Source organism: Dermacentor variabilis, chromosome 6, assembly GCF_050947875.1.
Source record: "Dermacentor variabilis isolate Ectoservices chromosome 6, ASM5094787v1, whole genome shotgun sequence".
NCBI classification, from domain to species: Eukaryota; Metazoa; Arthropoda; class Arachnida; order Ixodida; family Ixodidae; genus Dermacentor; species Dermacentor variabilis.
The window spans coordinates 26,569,431-26,591,381 of record NC_134573.1 but is presented as its reverse complement, the minus strand read 5'-3'; the positions used below and the strand labels follow the sequence as shown (position 1 = coordinate 26,591,381).

The 21,951-nt window shown below is 52.2% G+C and overlaps 1 protein-coding gene across 1 annotated transcript; it reads left to right on the top strand.

Moving 5' to 3' along the window:
* Nucleotides 1-342: 342 nt before the first annotated feature.
* Nucleotides 343-11,777, top strand: LOC142586070 (uncharacterized). The gene is made up of 11 exons (XM_075697335.1): nucleotides 343-1,099; nucleotides 1,387-1,553; nucleotides 1,585-1,698; nucleotides 2,661-2,852; nucleotides 2,884-2,960; nucleotides 2,992-3,065; nucleotides 3,097-3,146; nucleotides 3,238-4,490; nucleotides 5,435-5,657; nucleotides 6,063-6,453; nucleotides 11,734-11,777. Exons 1-11 carry the CDS (start codon nucleotides 343-345, stop codon nucleotides 11,775-11,777), a joined length of 3,342 nt encoding a protein of 1,113 aa, XP_075553450.1.
* Nucleotides 11,778-21,951: the final 10,174 nt, after the last annotated feature.

Here is a 21,951-nt window from a genome sequence, read left to right as displayed (position 1 = left end):
CGCTCCCCAAGGACGATTTAAAGATAATGCTCAGGCCGACGGGACTCGCAGTCAAGAGCTTGCAGACACACCAGGTTGCGCGAGCGGTGGTCGCGGCCACCGGATCCGCATGCACGGCGGAAGACTTGATCACAGGCGGCGCGCCAGCTGCGCCGAAACGAGGAGGAGGAGAGGGGGTGCCGCGGAGGAGACTGCCTCCGCTCCCCAAGGACGATTTAAAGATAATGCTCAGGCCGACGGGACTCGCAGTCAAGAGCTTGCAGACACACCAGGTTGCGCGAGCGGTGGTCGCGGACACCGGATCCGGATGCACGGCGGAAGACTTGATCATCAGGCTGTGCAATGGCTCCCAACATCATAATAGTAAGCACCGACTACGAAGAGGCGGCCCAACGTATGCGGCGCATCACGCAGCTAACGTTCGGGAACAGCAGCTACGCCATCAACGCACACGTGGCGGCGCCGGAGGGCACGTTGCGTGGGGTCATCCACGGGGTGGACGCGGGGACCTCGCCGGAAGAACTCAAGGCGAACCTTAGAGTCCGAACTCAAGGAGTCAAGATTTTAGCAGCCAGGATGCTGGGACGTTCGAGCACGGCCGTCATCACATTTGATGGCCCCGTAATCCCGAAGCAAGTACTCTACCACGGTGGAGAGATGTGGTGCTACCCGTACCGCCCGACGAGACAAGTATGCTGCAAATGCTGGACTCAGGGGCATCGGTCGGACGTCTGCCCGAATCCGGAGGCCAAGGCCTGCAAGCAATGTGGCTGCCAAAATCCAGCGGAACAACACCAGTGCACGCCCAAATGCCTGATATGCGGGGGCGACCACGTGGCAGGCACGCGGGACTGCAAGCAACGACTCAAGACGGCAGGCAAGCTGCGAGGAGGTCCCCAGGGACATCAGCAGCAGAGGCGCAGCCGCAGCCGAAGCAGAGGCGGTGCAAGAAGACCGAGGTGGTTCCGAGACGAGGGCCAGGGTCAACAAAACTTCAATGCCTACCGGAGCGGGTCACGGAGCTGGAGCCGCGGTCGGGGCCGGAGCCAGAGCCAAGGGTCCAACCGGGACGCATCCTATCCACCCCTGGGCGGCATGGGCCAGCAGCAGCAGCAGCAGCAGCAGCAGCAGCAGCAGCAGCAGCAGCAGCAGCAGCAGCAGCAGCAGCAGCAGCAGCAGCAGCAGCAGCAGCAGCAGCAGCAGCAGCAGCAGCAGCAGCAGCAGCAGCAGCAGCAGCAGCAGCAGCAGCAGCAGCAGCAGCAGCAGCAGCAGCAGCAGCAGCAGCAGCAGCAGCAGCAGCAGCAGCAGCAGCAGCAGCAGCAGCAGCAGCAGCAGCAGCAGCAGCAGCAGCAGCAGCAGCAGCAGCAGCAGCAGCAGCAGCAGCAGCAGCAGCAGCAGCAGCAGCAGCAGCAGCAGCAGCAGCAGCAGCAGCAGCAGCAGCAGCAGCAGCAGCAGCAGCAGCAGCAGCAGCAGCAGCAGCAGCAGCAGCAGCAGCAGCAGCAGCAGCAGCAGCAGCAGCAGCAGCAGCAGCAGCAGCAGCAGCAGCAGCAGCAGCAGCAGCAGCAGCAGCAGCAGCAGCAGCAGCAGCAGCAGCAGCAGCAGCAGCAGCAGCAGCAGCAGCAGCAGCAGCAGCAGCAGCAGCAGCAGCAGCAGCAGCAGCAGCAGCAGCAGCAGCAGCAGCAGCAGCAGCAGCAGCAGCAGCAGCAGCAGCAGCAGCAGCAGCAGCAGCAGCAGCAGCAGCAGCAGCAGCAGCAGCAGCAGCAGCAGCAGCAGCAGCAGCAGCAGCAGCAGCAGCAGCAGCAGCAGCAGCAGCAGCAGCAGCAGCAGCAGCAGCAGCAGCAGCAGCAGCAGCAGCAGCAGCAGCAGCAGCAGCAGCAGCAGCAGCAGCAGCAGCAGCAGCAGCAGCAGCAGCAGCAGCAGCAGCAGCAGCAGCAGCAGCAGCAGCAGCAGCAGCAGCAGCAGCAGCAGCAGCAGCAGCAGCAGCAGCAGCAGCAGCAGCAGCAGCAGCAGCAGCAGCAGCAGCAGCAGCAGCAGCAGCAGCAGCAGCAGCAGCAGCAGCAGCAGCAGCAGCAGCAGCAGCAGCAGCAGCAGCAGCAGCAGCAGCAGCAGCAGCAGCAGCAGCAGCAGCAGCAGCAGCAGCAGCAGCAGCAGCAGCAGCAGCAGCAGCAGCAGCAGCAGCAGCAGCAGCAGCAGCAGCAGCAGCAGCAGCAGCAGCAGCAGCAGCAGCAGCAGCAGCAGCAGCAGCAGCAGCAGCAGCAGCAGCAGCAGCAGCAGCAGCAGCAGCAGCAGCAGCAGCAGCAGCAGCAGCAGCAGCAGCAGCAGCAGCAGCAGCAGCAGCAGCAGCAGCAGCAGCAGCAGCAGCAGCAGCAGCAGCAGCAGCAGCAGCAGCAGCAGCAGCAGCAGCAGCAGCAGCAGCAGCAGCAGCAGCAGCAGCAGCAGCAGCAGCAGCAGCAGCAGCAGCAGCAGCAGCAGCAGCAGCAGCAGCAGCAGCAGCAGCAGCAGCAGCAGCAGCAGCAGCAGCAGCAGCAGCAGCAGCAGCAGCAGCAGCAGCAGCAGCAGCAGCAGCAGCAGCAGCAGCAGCAGCAGCAGCAGCAGCAGCAGCAGCAGCAGCAGCAGCAGCAGCAGCAGCAGCAGCAGCAGCAGCAGCAGCAGCAGCAGCAGCAGCAGCAGCAGCAGCAGCAGCAGCAGCAGCAGCAGCAGCAGCAGCAGCAGCAGCAGCAGCAGCAGCAGCAGCAGCAGCAGCAGCAGCAGCAGCAGCAGCAGCAGCAGCAGCAGCAGCAGCAGCAGCAGCAGCAGCAGCAGCAGCAGCAGCAGCAGCAGCAGCAGCAGCAGCAGCAGCAGCAGCAGCAGCAGCAGCAGCAGCAGCAGCAGCAGCAGCAGCAGCAGCAGCAGCAGCAGCAGCAGCAGCAGCAGCAGCAGCAGCAGCAGCAGCAGCAGCAGCAGCAGCAGCAGCAGCAGCAGCAGCAGCAGCAGCAGCAGCAGCAGCAGCAGCAGCAGCAGCAGCAGCAGCAGCAGCAGCAGCAGCAGCAGCAGCAGCAGCAGCAGCAGCAGCAGCAGCAGCAGCAGCAGCAGCAGCAGCAGCAGCAGCAGCAGCAGCAGCAGCAGCAGCAGCAGCAGCAGCAGCAGCAGCAGCAGCAGCAGCAGCAGCAGCAGCAGCAGCAGCAGCAGCAGCAGCAGCAGCAGCAGCAGCAGCAGCAGCAGCAGCAGCAGCAGCAGCAGCAGCAGCAGCAGCAGCAGCAGCAGCAGCAGCAGCAGCAGCAGCAGCAGCAGCAGCAGCAGCAGCAGCAGCAGCAGCAGCAGCAGCAGCAGCAGCAGCAGCAGCAGCAGCAGCAGCAGCAGCAGCAGCAGCAGCAGCAGCAGCAGCAGCAGCAGCAGCAGCAGCAGCAGCAGCAGCAGCAGCAGCAGCAGCAGCAGCAGCAGCAGCAGCAGCAGCAGCAGCAGCAGCAGCAGCAGCAGCAGCAGCAGCAGCAGCAGCAGCAGCAGCAGCAGCAGCAGCAGCAGCAGCAGCAGCAGCAGCAGCAGCAGCAGCAGCAGCAGCAGCAGCAGCAGCAGCAGCAGCAGCAGCAGCAGCAGCAGCAGCAGCAGCAGCAGCAGCAGCAGCAGCAGCAGCAGCAGCAGCAGCAGCAGCAGCAGCAGCAGCAGCAGCAGCAGCAGCAGCAGCAGCAGCAGCAGCAGCAGCAGCAGCAGCAGCAGCAGCAGCAGCAGCAGCAGCAGCAGCAGCAGCAGCAGCAGCAGCAGCAGCAGCAGCAGCAGCAGCAGCAGCAGCAGCAGCAGCAGCAGCAGCAGCAGCAGCAGCAGCAGCAGCAGCAGCAGCAGCAGCAGCAGCAGCAGCAGCAGCAGCAGCAGCAGCAGCAGCAGCAGCAGCAGCAGCAGCAGCAGCAGCAGCAGCAGCAGCAGCAGCAGCAGCAGCAGCAGCAGCAGCAGCAGCAGCAGCAGCAGCAGCAGCAGCAGCAGCAGCAGCAGCAGCAGCAGCAGCAGCAGCAGCAGCAGCAGCAGCAGCAGCAGCAGCAGCAGCAGCAGCAGCAGCAGCAGCAGCAGCAGCAGCAGCAGCAGCAGCAGCAGCAGCAGCAGCAGCAGCAGCAGCAGCAGCAGCAGCAGCAGCAGCAGCAGCAGCAGCAGCAGCAGCAGCAGCAGCAGCAGCAGCAGCAGCAGCAGCAGCAGCAGCAGCAGCAGCAGCAGCAGCAGCAGCAGCAGCAGCAGCAGCAGCAGCAGCAGCAGCAGCAGCAGCAGCAGCAGCAGCAGCAGCAGCAGCAGCAGCAGCAGCAGCAGCAGCAGCAGCAGCAGCAGCAGCAGCAGCAGCAGCAGCAGCAGCAGCAGCAGCAGCAGCAGCAGCAGCAGCAGCAGCAGCAGCAGCAGCAGCAGCAGCAGCAGCAGCAGCAGCAGCAGCAGCAGCAGCAGCAGCAGCAGCAGCAGCAGCAGCAGCAGCAGCAGCAGCAGCAGCAGCAGCAAAAACAGCAAAAACAGCAAAAGAAGAGGGCGGCGGCGTTAAGGTGAGCTGGGGGACCGGCCCTCCCAAAACACTTTTTGCTCCGCACTCGGGACCACACACTAACAACACGCAGACAGCGGCCGAAAGGCAACTAAGTGAGGAAAACAAAAGTCTCAAACGCAAACTCGAGCTAAGCCGAGAAGAAACGCGACCACTCAGAAAGAGGATAGATGACCTAATTAAAGAAATGCAAGAGCTCAGACGAGCGGGGTACTCGCCAATCAGAACGCCAACGCCACCACCGCAGGCCGTGGCACCAGTGCAGCAGCAAAACACCGAAGAGAAAAGCTTTAATGATGAAATCAGGAATTTCATGACTAGCGTGCAAAACCAAATGCAACAGGTGCAAAATCAGATGCAACAAACGCAACAAAAGATAGCTCTGCAGGACCAGAGCTTCCGTAACTACGTCAAAAATCAAAACACGTAGAAAAACCACTAATGACGCCAGGGATAAGCTATACAATGACAGGAGATTCGGATCAGAAACCCAAGGTACAAGCAACAGCAGTAACAACGCAACATGGCAGGACAAAACCAACTAGAAGTATGGCAGTAGAACTGTAGAGGGTACAAGCGCAAGCAAGGACTCCTGCAACAGGTCATATCTATGCGAGAAAATCCACCAGATATAATCATGCTACAGGAAACCAATAATACCCCCGCGCTCAGGGGCTACATGTGCTAGGAGAGTGGCCGCACCGCGACCCTCATAAGTAACAAAGTAGTAACCATAGCGCATAAAGAAATTGAGGACACCCAGATAGAACACGTGATCACGGAGGTGATTCCCAAAAAGAAAAGAAAGGCTAGAAGTACCTACATAGTAAGCTTGTACAGTCCACCTAAACAAACAAAAGGAAACTTTATTAAACTTTTCGCGGAGGCCAAGAAATTGGCGGGACAAAACACTCTAATCATAGCGGGAGACTTTAATGCTAAAAGCCCGCACTGGGGCTATAAGAAGGAAGACAAGAAGGGACGAGGCATCCGCACGGCGGCAGAAAACACCGGATGCGAGCTGCTAACCGATGAAAACCAGCCGACTAGACAGGGAAACAGCGTCAGTCCAGACACGTGCCCCGACCTAACCTTTATGAGGGGCGCCAAGCAGGCAGAGTGGGAAAACCTGCTCGAGAACCTTGGCAGCGACCACCACATAATAAGAGTGAGCACGGTGGCAGACAATGTCAAGAGGAAAATTGGTACGGCTTGGCTAACGGATTGCGACGCCTTTAGAGCACACTGTCGACAGCTAAAGGGTAACATTACCTCGGTAGAAGAGTGGAGCCAACAACTCAAGCAAATTCAGGAAATGTACACGCAAGAAGTGCACAGAACCGAACAAACACCGGAGATTGACAAGCGGCTCCTCAGGCTCTGGGAGGCTAGACACGGGCTCACCAAGAGATGGAAAAGACAAAAGCTAAACAAGAAGCTAAAGAAGAAGATAGCGGACATTACTAGGCAGACGGAGGAGTACGCGACGCAGCTGGCCAGACAGGGGTGGCAAGAGTTTAGCAACTCGCTCAATTGGACCCTAAGTACGGCCAAAACGTGGCGCATCCTTAAGGCCCTAATGGACGCTAGCAAGAACAAGTCCGAAAGCGGCAAGTCGATCCAAAGACTGGTTCACCAGTGCGAAGGTTCCGAAGAGCAGCTGCTGAAAGAAGTCCGCGAAAAATGCTACGGGAAAGACCGAATCGAAGGTTACAAAGGAGATTATCTCGGTGAGGAAAACCCGAACATGGACCGACCCATCACGAGAGAGGAGGTCACCGAAGCCGTGAGAGCGGCCACCAAGAATACAGCGGCGGGAGCGGAAAACATTCGAAACTCGCTCATAAGAAACCTAAGCGACGAGGCAATCGATCAGCTGACGTCGTACCTCAACACGCTCTGGCAAGAGGGGAAGGTACCGGCGGAATGGAAACACGCCGTCGTGGTCACGATACCCAAGCCGGGCAAGAAACTACAGATCGAGAATCTCAGGTCGATCTCGCTCACGTCGTGCCTGGGAAAACTGTATGAGAGAATAGTCATCAGAAGGATCCAGCAGCACCTAGAGAACGGGAGGTGGTGCCCTGACAGCAGGCATGGCTTCAAGGCCAACCTATCGACGCAGGACGTCCTCCTACAACTCAAAGAGGAGGTACTCGACACAATGCCCAAGGCGGGTGAAAACGTTGTGATGGCGCTCGACATCAAAGGCGCCTTCGACAACGTCAGCCACGCGGCCATAATGGAGGGCCTTAACAACACGAACTGCGGAAGGAAAGTACACGACTACGTCAAGGACTTCCTAACCGACAGAACAGCAACGGTAGGGCTGGGGGAGTTGAGAAGCGACACCTCCACACCGTGTAAAGGCACACCCCAAGGCTCCGTAATATCGCCCGTGCTATTTAATGTAGCGACGATCGGCCTGGCGAAACGACTCGGCGAGATCCAGGGCATCCAACATGCGATGTACACGGACGACATCACGGTTTGGGTCACGCAAGGTTCACCGGGAGAAAAACAAGAGAAGCTACAAGAGGCTGCGCGCTGTGTCGAAAAGTACACCAAAGGGGACTGGTATGCTCCACTGAAAAATCCGAACTACTGAGAGTAGGTAGACACCCCCCCCAAGCAGCACTGGAAGTAACGCTTGACGGTCAAAACATCCCGGAACAAAACATGATCAGAATCCTGGGCATGTGGCTACAGGGCAGCAGAAAATGCAGCCACACCATCAGCCTGCTGAGCAAAGTGACGGAGCAGGTGGGACGGATGATCAACAGGGTCTCCTAAAAAGATACGGCATGAAAGAGGAAGACACAATCAAACTCGTCGGCAGCCTGGTCGTCAGCCGAGTCATGTACTCGCTACCGTACCACGCGATGACCAAAGGAGAGAGGGAACAGGCGGATACGATACTCAGCAAAGCATACAAGACGGCTCTCCATCTGCAAAAAAAAAAACACGTCAAACGAAAAACTGCTCCAACTGGGCAACAGCAACACTTTCAGCGAACTGGCGGAAGCCCTGCTCGAAATGCAGAAAGCCAGACTCAAAAGCACCCCTGCAGGGAGAGCGCTCCTGACTAGGCTGGGACGGGACACAAGCGGACACGTAGATAGATACGCAGACGCGCCCGGCTGCTTAAGAAAAACAATAAGCGTTAGGCCAGTACCTAAGAACATGGACCCCAACCTTCACGAGAGCAGAAGGCAGGCGCGAGCCGAGTACGTGGAGAACACACTAGCGCTACTAAACAACACGATATACACGGATGCTGCCACGTACCCGCGAGAAGGGAAGCGCACGGCCACGGCGGTGGTGGTGGACGGCGACGGGAATCTGATCACATGTGTGACGGCAAAGGCAGCCGGCACAGCGGAGGCCGAAGAAATTGCCGTGGCGCTGGCGGCAGTAGAAGGATATAGGACAGGCAGGCCTCTAAACATCTTAACAGACCCGAAGGAAGCGTGCAGAAATTACACGAGGGGCAGGATTAGCAAAGCCGCCCTCAGAATTCTTGGCAGAGCCAATTTCGCCGAGAGAACGTTACGCACAAGTTAATCTGGATTCCGTCCCAGGCAGGCATAGAGGGTAACGAAAGGGTAGACAGCCTAGCTCGAGAGACCACGTTCCGAGCAGAGCAGTCGGACGCCCCGGAGTATCACCCACACGCTTGTGAAGGAGGATACACAGAAATCTTAAACTTATACAGAGGGACGAGAGCCAAATATCCCCCACCGCACAAAACTCTAACGAAGGAGGAAGCAACGAGTTGGCGCAAATTGCAGGCAAACTCCCCCATTCCCAAATTTATACATCCTAAACAAAATTTACCCAACACAATACAGAGACACCTGCCCATGGTGCGGGGCCACACCCACACTATATCATGTCACATGGGAATGTAAACACAATCAATCATTCCATCAACACAATAACCCGAGTGCGGAGCAGTGGGAGAGTCGGCTTACCAGCTGCGAGCTCACGGCTCAAAGGGCCTTAGTGCAGCACGCTAGTGAGGTAGCTAGGCTCAGTGGAGCCCTGGAATAGGGGTCCACCCTTGCCGGAAGAGGCTCCAAGTCGCCGGCGCCCAAGAAGACAACGGAGACCTCGAGACGCTAATTTCTTGAAGGAACCAAATAATGTTTCTCTCTCTCTCTCTCTCTCTCAAGCGGCGATAATCGACACAGGAGCGCGAACTTCCATCTTTCTTCTACACTAAGACCACAGGAGACGTCCACAGGCTTTTCGACGGCTGAATGATGTCGCCGCGCAGGATTTCGTCGACTTGTTGTATGATACTTCTCGTTCTCGCGTCGACACTCGGTAAGGGCTCTGGCGGAGTGGTCAAGCGCATTCTTCGGTTATTATGCGACGCTTCGCAATTGGTATTTGCCGAGCCTTTGACGACGTCGAAGAGCAGTCTTTGTACCGTTGGAAAAGTCTTTCGAGCTGCTGCTGCTTCATCAGTGGGAGGCTTGGATTTATGCCGAAGATTGGTTCGGGAGCTACGGTCATCGAGGTAGATGCGACAGAATCCAAGAGGACGAATGCATTGCTGGTTTTCACAATTTCCTCGAGGTATGCGATAGTCGTGCCCTTGTTGACGTGCTTGAACTTCTGACTGAAGCTGGTCAGCATTACTTTTGCTTTTCCTCCGTACAGCCGCGCGATCCAGCTTGCGACGCAAATTTCACGATCGAACAGTTTACGTTGATCACCCTCGATTACGCCTTGTACATCTGGGGGTGTTTCGGGGCTGACGTAAGTGGCAATACTGGAGCGAGGCGGGATGCTCACTAGATCTTCGAGTACATTCAATGCGCACTGACTGGAAGGCCTCTCCGTCGGTATCGCTTGGTCTTGTTGTGCCTGACGATCCCTCAGAATAAAGGATGCTTCACCGGCAGACATGTCGCTATTACGGGTGCTGATCATGCCTGATCGTTCAATCGTGGTAACTCAATCAACGTCACTCGAGTCTAATGGACAAACAAGCAACTCCTGCGGAAAGTAGTCGACGGCAGGTTCACAGTTTACCACGTGGTGGCCTCGTATTGTGCCACGTTGGAGAAACGTGGGATGTTAAGGACAGGCCTGCCACGTTGGAGACAGGCGTGCCACATTGGAGACAAGTGAGGGTTCGGCGTTTGTGAATGGCCAGTGAATTCCCTCGACGAGGGAAATAGGGAGCCAAACGGCATAAAAAGCGGGTCCGAAAGGCTGCGAAAGAGTGGAGGGACGCATGGACATGCAAAGACTCTAGCCTGTAGTGTGCTCCGATAGCTGGCGCCGTGTTAGTAAAACTGAATCATCATCATCATCATCATCATCATGTTTTATGTAAATTGCAGGACGAAGGCCTCTCCCTGCGATCTCCAATTACCCCTGTCCTGCGCCGATTCCAACTAGCGCCCGCGAATTTCCTAATTTCATCGCTCCACCTAGTCTTTTGTCGTCCTCGATTGCGTTTTCTTTCTCTTGGTACCCATTCTGTAAACCTAATGGTCCAACAGTTATCTAACCGGCGCATTATATGACCTGCCCAGCTTCATTTTTTCCTCTTGATGTCCATTAGAATATCGGCTATACGCGTTTGCTCTCTGATCCAAACCGCTCTCTTTCTGTCTCTTAACGTTATGCCTAGCACTCTTCGTTCCATTGCTCTGTATCACGTACTTTTTTTTAAAACTATAATCCGTTTTCTCATCTCTTAGCCGTCTCTCGGAACCCTTCTTTCTCCCGGCATCTGGCACGGTACCATCCATGGCACCTTTGTGGACGCACGGACCCCCAACTTTAGAACAGTCTGTGGACAGCATTATCGACTTCGATTTCAGGTCTATGATCGCGCCGTGTTGGTTTAAGTTCATGCCGAGAATGACGTCCTTTGAACACTTTTGGAGGATAACTGAAGTGGCAGGACAGGCCCGGTCAGGAACAGTAATTCTGCCGTGCAGATTCCAGGCAGCGTTATTACGTGTTCTTCGGCGGTTCGAATTCGAGGGCCTTCCCATGCAGTCTTAACTTTCTTCAACTAGGAGGCAGTGGGTCCACTCATGACGGAGTAGTCGGTTCCTGTGTCCATCCATTAAGGCGATGACCACGAAGGTGTCGAGAACCACGTCGAGTTCAGTGGTTCTTAGTCTTGCGTTGCAGTTAAGTCTTGGCGTCGGATCGCGGCGACGTCGTGTTGACCTGTTGCTGGAACGTCGCGTCGTCAGGTCTTCTTCTGACGATGTATTGTTTGCTTCTAGGCTTCGTCGGGGTGGCGGCTTCTCATTGATGTGCAGTCGAGGTAGTCTTTGCGTCCTGTTCGTCGGTGGCAAAGGGTCTTCGTCTGTTCGACGAGCAGCAGCCACACCTCCATCGGTTACTGCTTTTAGTTTTCCGGATATGGGCTTGCAGACCGACCCCAGGCTGGGCCAGTGTATGGCCGACGTTGCAGGGACAGGTAACGCCCTGGTGACGGCGAAGGGACGGTCGTCGAGGGCTCCACTGAGTGGCGGCGAGGTAGTCGGCGATATCACGCGGCCGTTCATTTTTCTACGGGCGCGACGCATTAACGGCGAACCCTCGCAGTCCTAAGTTATGGTATGTGCATCGGCAATAGACATAGCCAACTTCTCCACAATGATAGCAGAGCGGGCGGTGGTCATGGGTGCGCCAAATGTCCCTCTTCGTGGGGTAGTTGCGCTGGGCGACGGGTGGGCGTGCATGCGGCGGTGAACGATGGAACTGCGGCGTTACGGGGCCTTCGCGCGGAGGGGGACCTTGACGGCGGGCGACGGTGGCGTAGGTTATCGCTTTCGGCTGGGGTTGCTGCGATGGCGGAACTTCTGGTACTTCCAGTGACCGCTGAACTTCCTCTCGAACTATACGTCAGCAATCCAATTAACTTGGGGCTGCGACGCTGTGAACATTTTCTGTAGTTATTCTCGCACAACTGCCTTTATCGTCTCCCGCATATCATCGGAGAAGAGTGCTTGAAGGTCTGCGTTGCCTGGCGTCGTGCGGCGGTTGTACTGCCTAGTACGCATTTTTAGCGCCTTCTCAATCGTCGAAGCCATCGTCAGAAATCCTGCTACGGTATTGGGCGGGTTGCGCATAAGTGCGGCAAAGAGTTCTTGTTCTATCTCACGCATGAACTGATTTTTCTTCTCCTCAAGCATGTCCGCGTCGGTGTGCCGGAAAGGTCGGGCCATCTCTTCTGTAAAAACAGCGATGTTCTTGTGGTGCAGTTGAACTCGTGCTTGCAGTTGATGTTCGGCCCTTTCTCTTCTGACGACGCTTGTAAATGTATTTAAGAATTCGCTCCAGAACAGGTCCCGTGTCGTTAATGAGGGCTCTCAATTTTCAAGCCAAGTTAGGGCTGCTTCTTCCAGTGAAAAATAGACGTGACAGAATTTGTCCTCAGCGTTCCACTTCTTCTAAGTCGACAGTGTTTCGAATGTCTCAAGACAGGTCTCCGGGTCCTCCGATGAGGCTACATGGAATGTAGGGGATGTTCTTGGTCGTATCAGGTAGAAGTATGTGGTCCGGGAGCAGTTTGTGTAGCCTGCGGCTAGCTTGTTGGTCCAGGCCAAGACTGGTGTTAACTTCGTGTTTCGGGCTTGGATCGAGGCTTTGTGGGGGCATTCGGTACATGAACGCATTAGCACCTCCACCAGATCTCATGTATAGTGACGGTCAAGAAAATTGTCGCAAAACTGTGAATGACGAAACTATCTTTTTATTGGGCGTACATGTGCCCAGAAAAGCAAGTTACACTCAAAGCACAAGGATAGTGGCGGACACAGTCGGCGATCGTTGAAAATCTGATCAGCGGGTCAAGCGCGTTGGCATTTACGCATCAATCGGCAAAGGTTCTGCTGTAATTGCTGGTGCCCGCGTGGTCTCCGCAAACTAGTGCAAAATTCGTGTCCCGCTTATAATCTGATTATACAAGGTTCGGCGAGGACATACACAAGAGATAGAATCAAAGATAACATTCGCGTAAGTTCTAAATCATGCAGATACGTCTTGCACTGAACGATAACTTTAACATTTGTCAGCCGGTGAAATGCGGTCACCGGATACAGATAAAGAAGTGTTCCTGTCATTATAAATCACTCAGGGATGTTGACGAATCGTTTCATGAACGAATGTTGGATGAATACAATGGAATTGGGCGCCTTGTGTAGCAATATCCCCGCTGGACTGAAAATCATCCGTCGTTAAACTCGTTCTTAAACTAGGACGTGTGAGAAACCTCCTTTTTGCGACAAACCTCCTAGGGCATCCGACAAACTAATTAGGTTTAATTAGCGAAAATTTAATTATTGGCTGAGGACCCCAAGAATGATACGCAGATTTGTAGAGCACCTTCAGAAACCACCGATCGAGTTGTTTCCTTTGCGATACGTCCCACGGAGTCCTTTTTTCCGGGTTTCAAAGAAAACCCGTGAAATATGAAAAAAAGCCACGTGACGGAGCGCGTGCGCAGTGCTATCGTGCTGCATATCATAGTGACCACAAATAAAGACGAGGACAGCGGAAGAGAACACAACCGAAGAGAAAGGCACTTTTGAATGAAATACTATGCCGACGGGGGAATTTACCAACTTCAAGACCCCCTTCAGTTGGGACAACAGGCTAATTACGAAACAAGTGGTTCTAGCTGTTTTCTCGTGATCGCCGCTACATCAAACGCAAAACTATAGACATTGGCCTGCTGGTGTGCCGGGAGCTCTAGTCAGGCCATAGCCTCGTGGTTGAGAAGTTGATCTGTGTGTGCGTATGCTGCCCTTCCTATGTGTACTGCTGATTACCGGTAATAAAAAAAAAGGCCATAGCCTCGCGGTTTCGACGAACGTGGACTGAAGTCGCTGGTAAGGCGTAGACGAGTTTATTGGTTCGATTCTGGCGCATCACTCTTTTTCTTTTCTTTTTTGACGTAGCGAAAGCGTAATGCGAAGACGTGAGATCGTTCCCCACCTGCGGCAAGTTGTTTCTTTATCCCCTTTCATCTCCATTTATTTATCATTTCTTGAATTCAATTAGTACAAGTAATTTCCCCTAGCTTTTCCTTGGTGTCCTTGTTTTTTGGCTTCTCATGATATGTTTAATAAAAATCGGGCCCCTCGCTTAACCCCCTTTTTCACGTTGAACAGGACAACGTCATCTGCAAACCTAAAGTTATATTCGCCATTGATCCTCACTACTAAGCCTTCCCAGTCTAATAACGTGAACACTTTCACGTTATTTCAAGCACGCAGTGAATAGCATCGGAGATGTCTCCTATGTCGCCTATCCTGTACGGTAGCAACAGGTCCCGTATTCTAAGTTTAGGTGTATCGGCTCCACCAGAAAGAGGACTTGAACGGGCCCAGCTTATTCGAATTTGCTCTATTTCCAGTTCCCTCATTTCAAGAGCAAAATCTCGCTCTTCGCACCGTTCTTTCTCCTCCTCACGCACTTTCCTCTCTTCTGCCTCCTCTCGTCTTTTCTGCTCCTTTGACTCGTCGAGTCTTTTTTTTTTTCTGCCTCGCCGCGCATTTTTTTCTCGCTTCGCCTCTCGAGAATTCCTCGCCAAACCTCTTAGAATTCCTGCTAAGTTACCTCTTGTGCCCTCATAACGTCCAGAATGGCTTTCTTTCGCCTTGACGCGGCAACCGAAATGCTAATCTCCTGACAAACATCAAGAAGGTCCTGTATCCTGAGCTTCTCCATCGCGAACTGACGGATCATCTCCGGTTTTGCCTGTAAATTAGCTTTGTTTCCGAAGCCGGAAATCTATGCAAGGCCTGAAGCGAACTAAGACACAACCACTACAGCCCTTTCAGAATACTTGAGCAATGGTCCTTGGCATTTACTTGTGCGACAAAGTCTGGCGATGCGAAAGGCAAACGTCGGGCACTCACCCCTCCAAAGGAGCTGACGCCGGTGGTCCTCGTGGCTGCCGTTGAGCGGGGTAGCGGGCTTTCTCTGGCTTCGAATCCCACAGCTTGCCATCCACTGTTGCGATTTCGGGGTGGAGGACGAAAGACGGACTCTTTCCGCAGACGAAGAAGAACCGAAAGACGTTATACGATATTTACAGATAGCGGATGATAGCGTACATGTAGCTGTAAGAGCGCATAAGACCGACTGGGCGGCTGGAAGCGACTCTCTCTCCTCACAATGGGGCGGTTCTCCCTTAAATCCTTTCGGCGAGCCCTCGTCGGCAGGAACCTGTTTGGCGACTACTCGTCGGCAGGAACCAGGCGGGGCAGGATGATGACTTTGCCCGCGTCGAATTCTTGATTCGTCGAGGAGAAGTGGGAGCTCCCGTCGCCTCGGTGATAGGCACGTGGTACGGCACAACAGACGACAATCACCCGCGACAACAATCTTGTCCGCCCTTGAGAACGCGACACAGTCGGTGATTGCATCCAAATAAGGCTCGATGTAGGCTTGTGGCGGCGCGGAGGCAGCGACAAGGGCAAACTCCAACGACGGAGCAGTCACTCGGTCGGCAATAACATGCGGACCCACCACCACGGGGAAGCAGTCAAACCAAGCACCAGCGCCAAAGACGGCCAACCACGCATTTTAGGTGGCCGCGAATTTGTAATAATTTAATGGTATGCGCGGTATGACGTGATTCTGCACGTAAGAATCACAGGCAATGACAAAGAACAGCGGTTTTTGGTGGCGTAGTCAATTAAACATTCTGTTGCCAATATAGAACGGTCGAGGTTAGTTTCTCTAGCTCTGCTGTTTTCTCCTTATTTCTGCGTACATTTTTAGAGAGCCGGCATGGTTCGTGGCGCAGATGCAAGTAGACGTCCCCATGCCTCTGCCGGGTATGGCGACTTCAGCGGCGGCTGCGTCTAGGAAGCGGACCGGCCTCCAGAGCGACACCGACGGCGATGACACCAGCGTTTACTCGCTCAGCAGTGAGGACTTCTCCGATGACGCCTTCGTGCTTGTGCGGAGACGCAAGGCGAAACCAAGACACACCACCAGGGCATCCATGTCTTCGAGCACGCCAACGATAGGACCAACTCAGAATACCGCAGTCAGTACGATTCTGTTTGTACCAGAACTCGCTACCGACAACCTGAGGTGACTTAACTGACAGTCCGTATCGGTGCAACTTGAAGCGGTGGCGCCAAATGAGATAACAGACGTTAGAGTCAACACACGAAAAAATGTGTCGGCTATCGACGTCACACATGAGACTGCGCTGAGAAATTTGACAGAAGTTACAGAACTAGGTGGCGTTAAGCTCCGCTCGTACATCCCCCTGAACAGCGGTTCCACTACTGGTGTCTTGTACGACGTGGACGTCTCCATCACCAGCGCTGAGTTGCCGATTCTAGCGAAGCCTGCCTTTGATGGCGTCGCCATAAAACACGTGTATCGCCTCGGTACATTCCGCTGTGTGAAAATTATATTCAAGGGCGAGACTCTCCCTTGCACGTCAAGGTGGGTGGAGGTGGAGCACTTTGGACACCCTGTGCGACCATTCATCCCAAGGCCACTGCAATGCCGCAGTTGTATGAGGCTGGGACACGTGAGCGCCGTGTGCGAGGACACGAGAGTTTGCTCACGCTGCAGCGAGCCCCACGCTGCAGACTCTTGTGCAGCCACGGTTGTCAAATGCACCAATTGCCTTGGGTCCCATGATGCTTCCTCGAAGGACTGCCGCAAAATGAAGAAGGAAGAGGCGATCTTGAAGCAGATGGCGAGAAACCATTCGTCTCGTCGGGAAGCTAGTGTGGCCGTTAGAGATTAAGCGACGCTCCCGACGCCCTCGGACTTGAAAGAACGCTGATGCCTCTGTGAAGAGTAAGCCCCATCCGACAACACCTCCTCCTCTGCTCTTTAGGCATGGGGCGATTCAATCTAAATGTGACAAGGTCATGGCGGAGAACAATACAACTTGGTACTCACTACTAAAGCAACAGCCAAAGACAGAATAACAGCGGAAGTCAAAACCGAAGTTCCGCGAAGAACCGAAGCCATCAGCTGATGCCACAGCCGATGCCACAGTCGGTGGCACAGCCGCGACGCCACAGCCGGGGCCACAGCCGGAGCCGGAGCCACGTCAAGTGATACAGAGAGAGAGAGCGAGAGACAAAAGGGAAAGAAAGACAGGGAGGTTAGCCAGTGTAAATATCGGCTGGCTACCCTGTGCTAGGGAAAGGGGTAAAGGGAATAAAAGGAGAAGGAAGAGAGAAAAAAACAAGAAAAATGCACACAGTGACGCGATGTTACGCGCAACAATAGTCAAAGGCGTTCGCACAATTCACATGTCCTTAAGAACACTTGAGCAAAGCCCTTAAGGCCTTGAGTGCCGAAACCCGTCTGGACCAGTGTCCTAGAACTTTCTCTTCTGTGAAGGGGCGATTCTCCAGTTTTTCGAGCACGGTCACGAGCACTTTTCTTTGCACATTGTAACGTGGACAGTCACAGAGGAGGTGCGCGATCGTCTCTTCGCAGTCGCAGGTGTCGCAAGCAGGGCTGTCGGCCATTCCAATGCGGAAGGAATAGGAGTTCGTGAATGCCACGCCGAGCCATAGGCGGCAAAGAAGTGTTGCTTCCGCTCGTGGCAACCCTGGTGGAAGACGGAGTTGCAAACTTGAATCCAATCTGTGAAGACGTGTGTTCGTGAATTCACTGGTGTTCCACAGAGTCAGCGTAAGCTCGCGTGCGAGGGAGCGAAGACTTGTGGCTGCATCTGTTCTTAGCAGCGGTATGGGTACAATCTGGGCACCATCATGGGCTGACCGGGCAGCGTCATCCGCACTGTCATTTCCCGAAATTCCGCAGTGACCCGGTATCCACTGGTAGATGATGTTGTGTCCCTTGTCGACTGCGTAATGGTGAAGTAGTCGGATGTCTGCGACTAATTGCACATTTGGTCCGTGGTTGAAAGGGACCACGGATTGAAGTGATACAGCTGTGCACGGCAGTAGAGTGCACAGCACGGGTTCCTGACAAATTGCCAGAAGAAGACCGGTAAGTGGTTATGATGCTCCGGTCTCTGATGAATACTTTTCGAATGCTCTTAAATAACCTGCACACTCCGTCAGCGCGAAGTGCAAGTGCTGGATGCTCTCAATTCAGTACTTGCAACTCTTGAGTAAGCATGATGGCTCATGCGCATCATTATATTCGCACTGAAGTCAGAACGGCTGGGGTTTAGCTTAATAATAATAATAATAATAATAATAATAATAATAATAATAATAATAATAATAATAATAATAATCAGCCTGGTTACGCCGACTGCAGGGCAAAGGCCTCTCCCATACTTCTTCAACTACCCCGGTCATGTACTAATTGTGGCCATATTGTCCTTGCAAACTTCTTAATCTCAACCGCCCACCTAACTTTCTGCCGCCCCCTGCTACGCTTCCCTTCCCTTGGAATCCAGTCCGAAACCCTTAATGGCCGTCGGTTATCTTCTCTCCTCATTACATGTCCTGCCCATGCCCCCCCCCCCCCCGTTTCCTTTTCTTGATTTCAACTAAGATGTCATTAACTCGCGTTTGTTCCCTCACCGAATCTGCTCTTTTCTTACCCCTTAACGTTACACCCATCATTCTTATTTCAATAGCTCGTTGCGTTGTCTTCAATTTAAGTAGAACCCATTTCGTAAGCCTCCAGGTTTCTGCCGCGTACGTGAGTACTGGTAAGACATGCCTTTCAAACGCACCCCAGCCAATTCTTCTTCTTCTGATTATTTCAGTCTCATGATCAGGATCCGCGGTCACTACCTCAGCGAGCATGTATTGCAATCGGCCCCCTGAGTTCCTAAGCAAGGCAATATCATCAGCGAATCGGAAGTTGCTGAGGTATTCTCCACTAACTCTTATCCCCAATTTTTCCTAACCCAATTTTTTCTAATGAAAACTTTCGGTAGAGGAGAAGCAGTTATAGTATACATGTGACAGAATGGCGCATATGGCTGAGTGCGTAGCTCCAGCAGGTTGAACAAAAAAAGACAAGCGTTTTTTTGAGTCCTGTACTTTGTTTCAGAAGCCGTGGTGGTCAGTCGGTTTGCTGAACTTGTAGCACATATGGTCAACGAACCAGCACTGGTGTCTGCATTTCTAGTGCTTCCTCACTTCACATATACGCTACGCAATGTTTTAATCTTCCGAAAATTCACTTGTCAATAGTTCATCAACGGCATTTGTTTTTTCGTCTTAGCTACTTCAGTGTGCTGTGTGGTAGCAACTGATGCATGTTCCATAAACTTCTTTCAAGTTCACGCGATGTCCAAATTTCTTTAGTTGTGCTACGTCTTTTCATATCCGTTGCTTAGGTATACTAAATTTACTTAGCGCTCGAGCGCCCTACCTACATAAAAGTTTTGGCATTCTGGTGCAGGATTTGGGCCTTTGAAATACCAGCTGATTAAAAAATCAACGCCTGTGCTGCACAGTAAAGCTTCTGGCAGACCTGAAAGCATCGATAGATATCGTGCCTGCCTGTTGGAATTGCACCAACTCGCTTCCCTGAAAAAACCTAGGTGCTGAAGAAGTACTTGACTAACCTACCCGGTAATTAGTCTCTGCTTATTTTGATAAACTTTGTAAAAATATTCATGTTACGTGTCCCCACATTCACAAAATGGTGAAATGGACACCGTGTTATTTCGAACCACAAAAATGAAACAGCCATGTCATAATGAAATCAAATTAATTTTCTTATTCTCCTTCAGCTGTCATATAATTTTTGTTTTAAATAGCATGAAAATGATGGGCGAAGTCATCAGTTGCCCGTGGTGCGTTGCAGCTGCGACAGGAGCTTTCTGCTGCCCAAAATGTGTGATGCATCACTTTCGTAGCATTTGTAGTCAGCACTTCAGTATTTAGTGGCATGCTGAAGCTACTTTAGCATGAGCAAGTGTAGATTAAAATATGCCATAGTTTTGATGGTTGATCTCAGCTTTTCTGAAATAACGGTAGTAATGCGCTCTATACTTTATTTTTCAGCATTGTCATTGTGACAGTCTGCATCACCATTTGGCCTATTTTGGGATCCCACAAGACACGCTGCTACCGTGGGTTTTGTAACTCGGTCAATTGCTAAAGTTCTGCAAGCCCCATGGAAGCCAACTGTTATCTGCATCCAATGGAAGAAACTCATTGTTCCGGCCCTCATAACTCATCTTAAGCTGAAGCTAGAACCAGGGTAGAAACAGCATATATTCTACAAGGATTTCCCACTGCATGCCGTCGGATGGCTCCACCCTAAAGGCTGCTGTCTTGAACAGATATGGTGTTTTATTCTAGAGTATATTTCTCAGCAATACTACTCCTTCTGTTTATATCCTTGGAAACAAACAAGCGAGGACACCAAAGACAACATAGGAGAAATTACTTGTATTTACTAATTGAATTAAAGAAATGACAACTTAATGGCAATGAAAATGGTTGAAAAAACTTGCCATAGGCGTGCAATGCTCTAGCCAATTGAGCTACCGCGGCGCCGTTTTCTTATCCACTTTCTTGTGTATTTATATTTTATTACTAGAACAAACTACTACTACTACTAGAACTAGACCATTCCCCACCTGCGGCAAGTTGTTTTTTCATCCACTTTCAATGCTATTGAGTTATAATTTGTTTAATTCAATTAATAAGTACAAGTAATTTTCCCTATGTTGTCTTTGGTGACTTTGCTTGTTGGCTTCTCATAATATGATTATTAAAAATAGCGACCCTCGGTTAACCCCCTTTCTTCTCCATTACTGCTTCTGTTTGTAGGATAAGAATTCACGCTGTGTTGCATACTATCAAAGTAGAAAAAGGCGAGAACAAAGTTAATTTATTGTTGTAGAAAAAATTGGCGCTTGAATTGACCAGAAATTATTAAGGGGTACATACTGTCTTAATAGATATGACTAGAGAAAGCATATCTGGATGAAAACTACAATGACTTCAGCTACAACGTGTCTATGAAGGCAAATCCATGCAGTCAAACTGCTTTTAGTGGTGATGTTTGAGCTGGGGGGGGGGGGGTAGGATGTCAGAAAAGTGATAGATGTCTTAAGCAGAATATTTCGACGGCTATTATAGTGCAGCAGGATATTAACTGGAACTCTCCTCCATTTGCACGCCAGTGCAAGCGCAGCACACACAGCACAGTCGGAAAGGCAGTTGTTCTTCGTGCGTGTGTTGGCAACCTAGTTCCTGCATAAGAGAAGGGGTTGGTAATAAATATACAACGATGTTAAAAAAGGTCCATGAAAACTAGCTTAGGTACTGTATTCGTTTTCTTTAGTTTACATTTCGTAATAATACATTCGTTTAAGAAGTTTGTGTTCTAGAGCGCGATTTTTTTACATTAATTCCCTCATACTGTTTTTATTTATTTTTATTTGCAAAGAAACATTCTTCAGCTGGTCTATCGCTTGCGCAACAAGACCGAGAACAGCGATCTTACACTTACATAATGAACCCTAGAGAGAGCTGGGATGTTCGCAATAAAGGTGTGCGAAATATATCCGCTACCACTTGTGAACAGCGTATTAGGAGCTGTCACTACACTCCTACACCTTTATTTATCGGAATAAAAAATAATGTGATGCACAAAAACTCTACTCTGTTGTATTGTTATTCTGTCTCTTTTATTCAAACAATACATTACATTAAATTGTGTATACGTGCAAGTATAATTCTGAATGTCATTTCATGGTTGGTGACTTCCTCGTTGAGCTCGGTTCTTCATAGGGATGATAAGCTAATTAATCTAAATGGTTTGAAGCAAGGATTACGTAATTATTGCTTATGACTTTAAATTGCACCAACTGCACACGGTCCGCGCGATATCACAGTACATTTCTTATTTTCCTTAGAGCAACTAGCCGCATCAAATTAAAGTGAACGCACCTGCTCGTTTAGAGAGATGCTCGCTTTGCTGCGGTGTTCTTCGCCGTACTTGGATTAGCGTAGGCAGTGACGATCTGCCCGAGTACAAACAGCGCCGACGGGGCGACACACGCACACAGGCAATACACGCACTAATAACAGGAATCTTCCTAGCTGTTTTCTTTTTACATGTTCCAAGTCCGCTGCAGTTATGTATCGCGCCGTGCTTGAACTGATGCGGCTTTCTACGATGAGCCGCGAGAAACACGTGAGTGCACTGACGCCGATAGTAGTTTCGGAGCACTGGCACGAAGAATACCCGTATGCAGGTCATCAACTCAACGAGCTCAACGAGGAAGTCACCAACCATGATATGGCATTCAGAATTATACCTGCACGTATACACAGGTTAATGTAATGTTTTGTTCGAATAAAAGAGACACAATAACAATACCACAGAGTAGAGTTTTTGTACATCACATTATTTTTATTCCGATAAACAAAGGTGTAGCAGTCTAGTGACAGCTCCTAATACAGACAGTGCTAGCAAGTGGTAGCAGATATATCTCGCACACTACTTTATTGCGAACATCCCAGCTCTCTATAGGG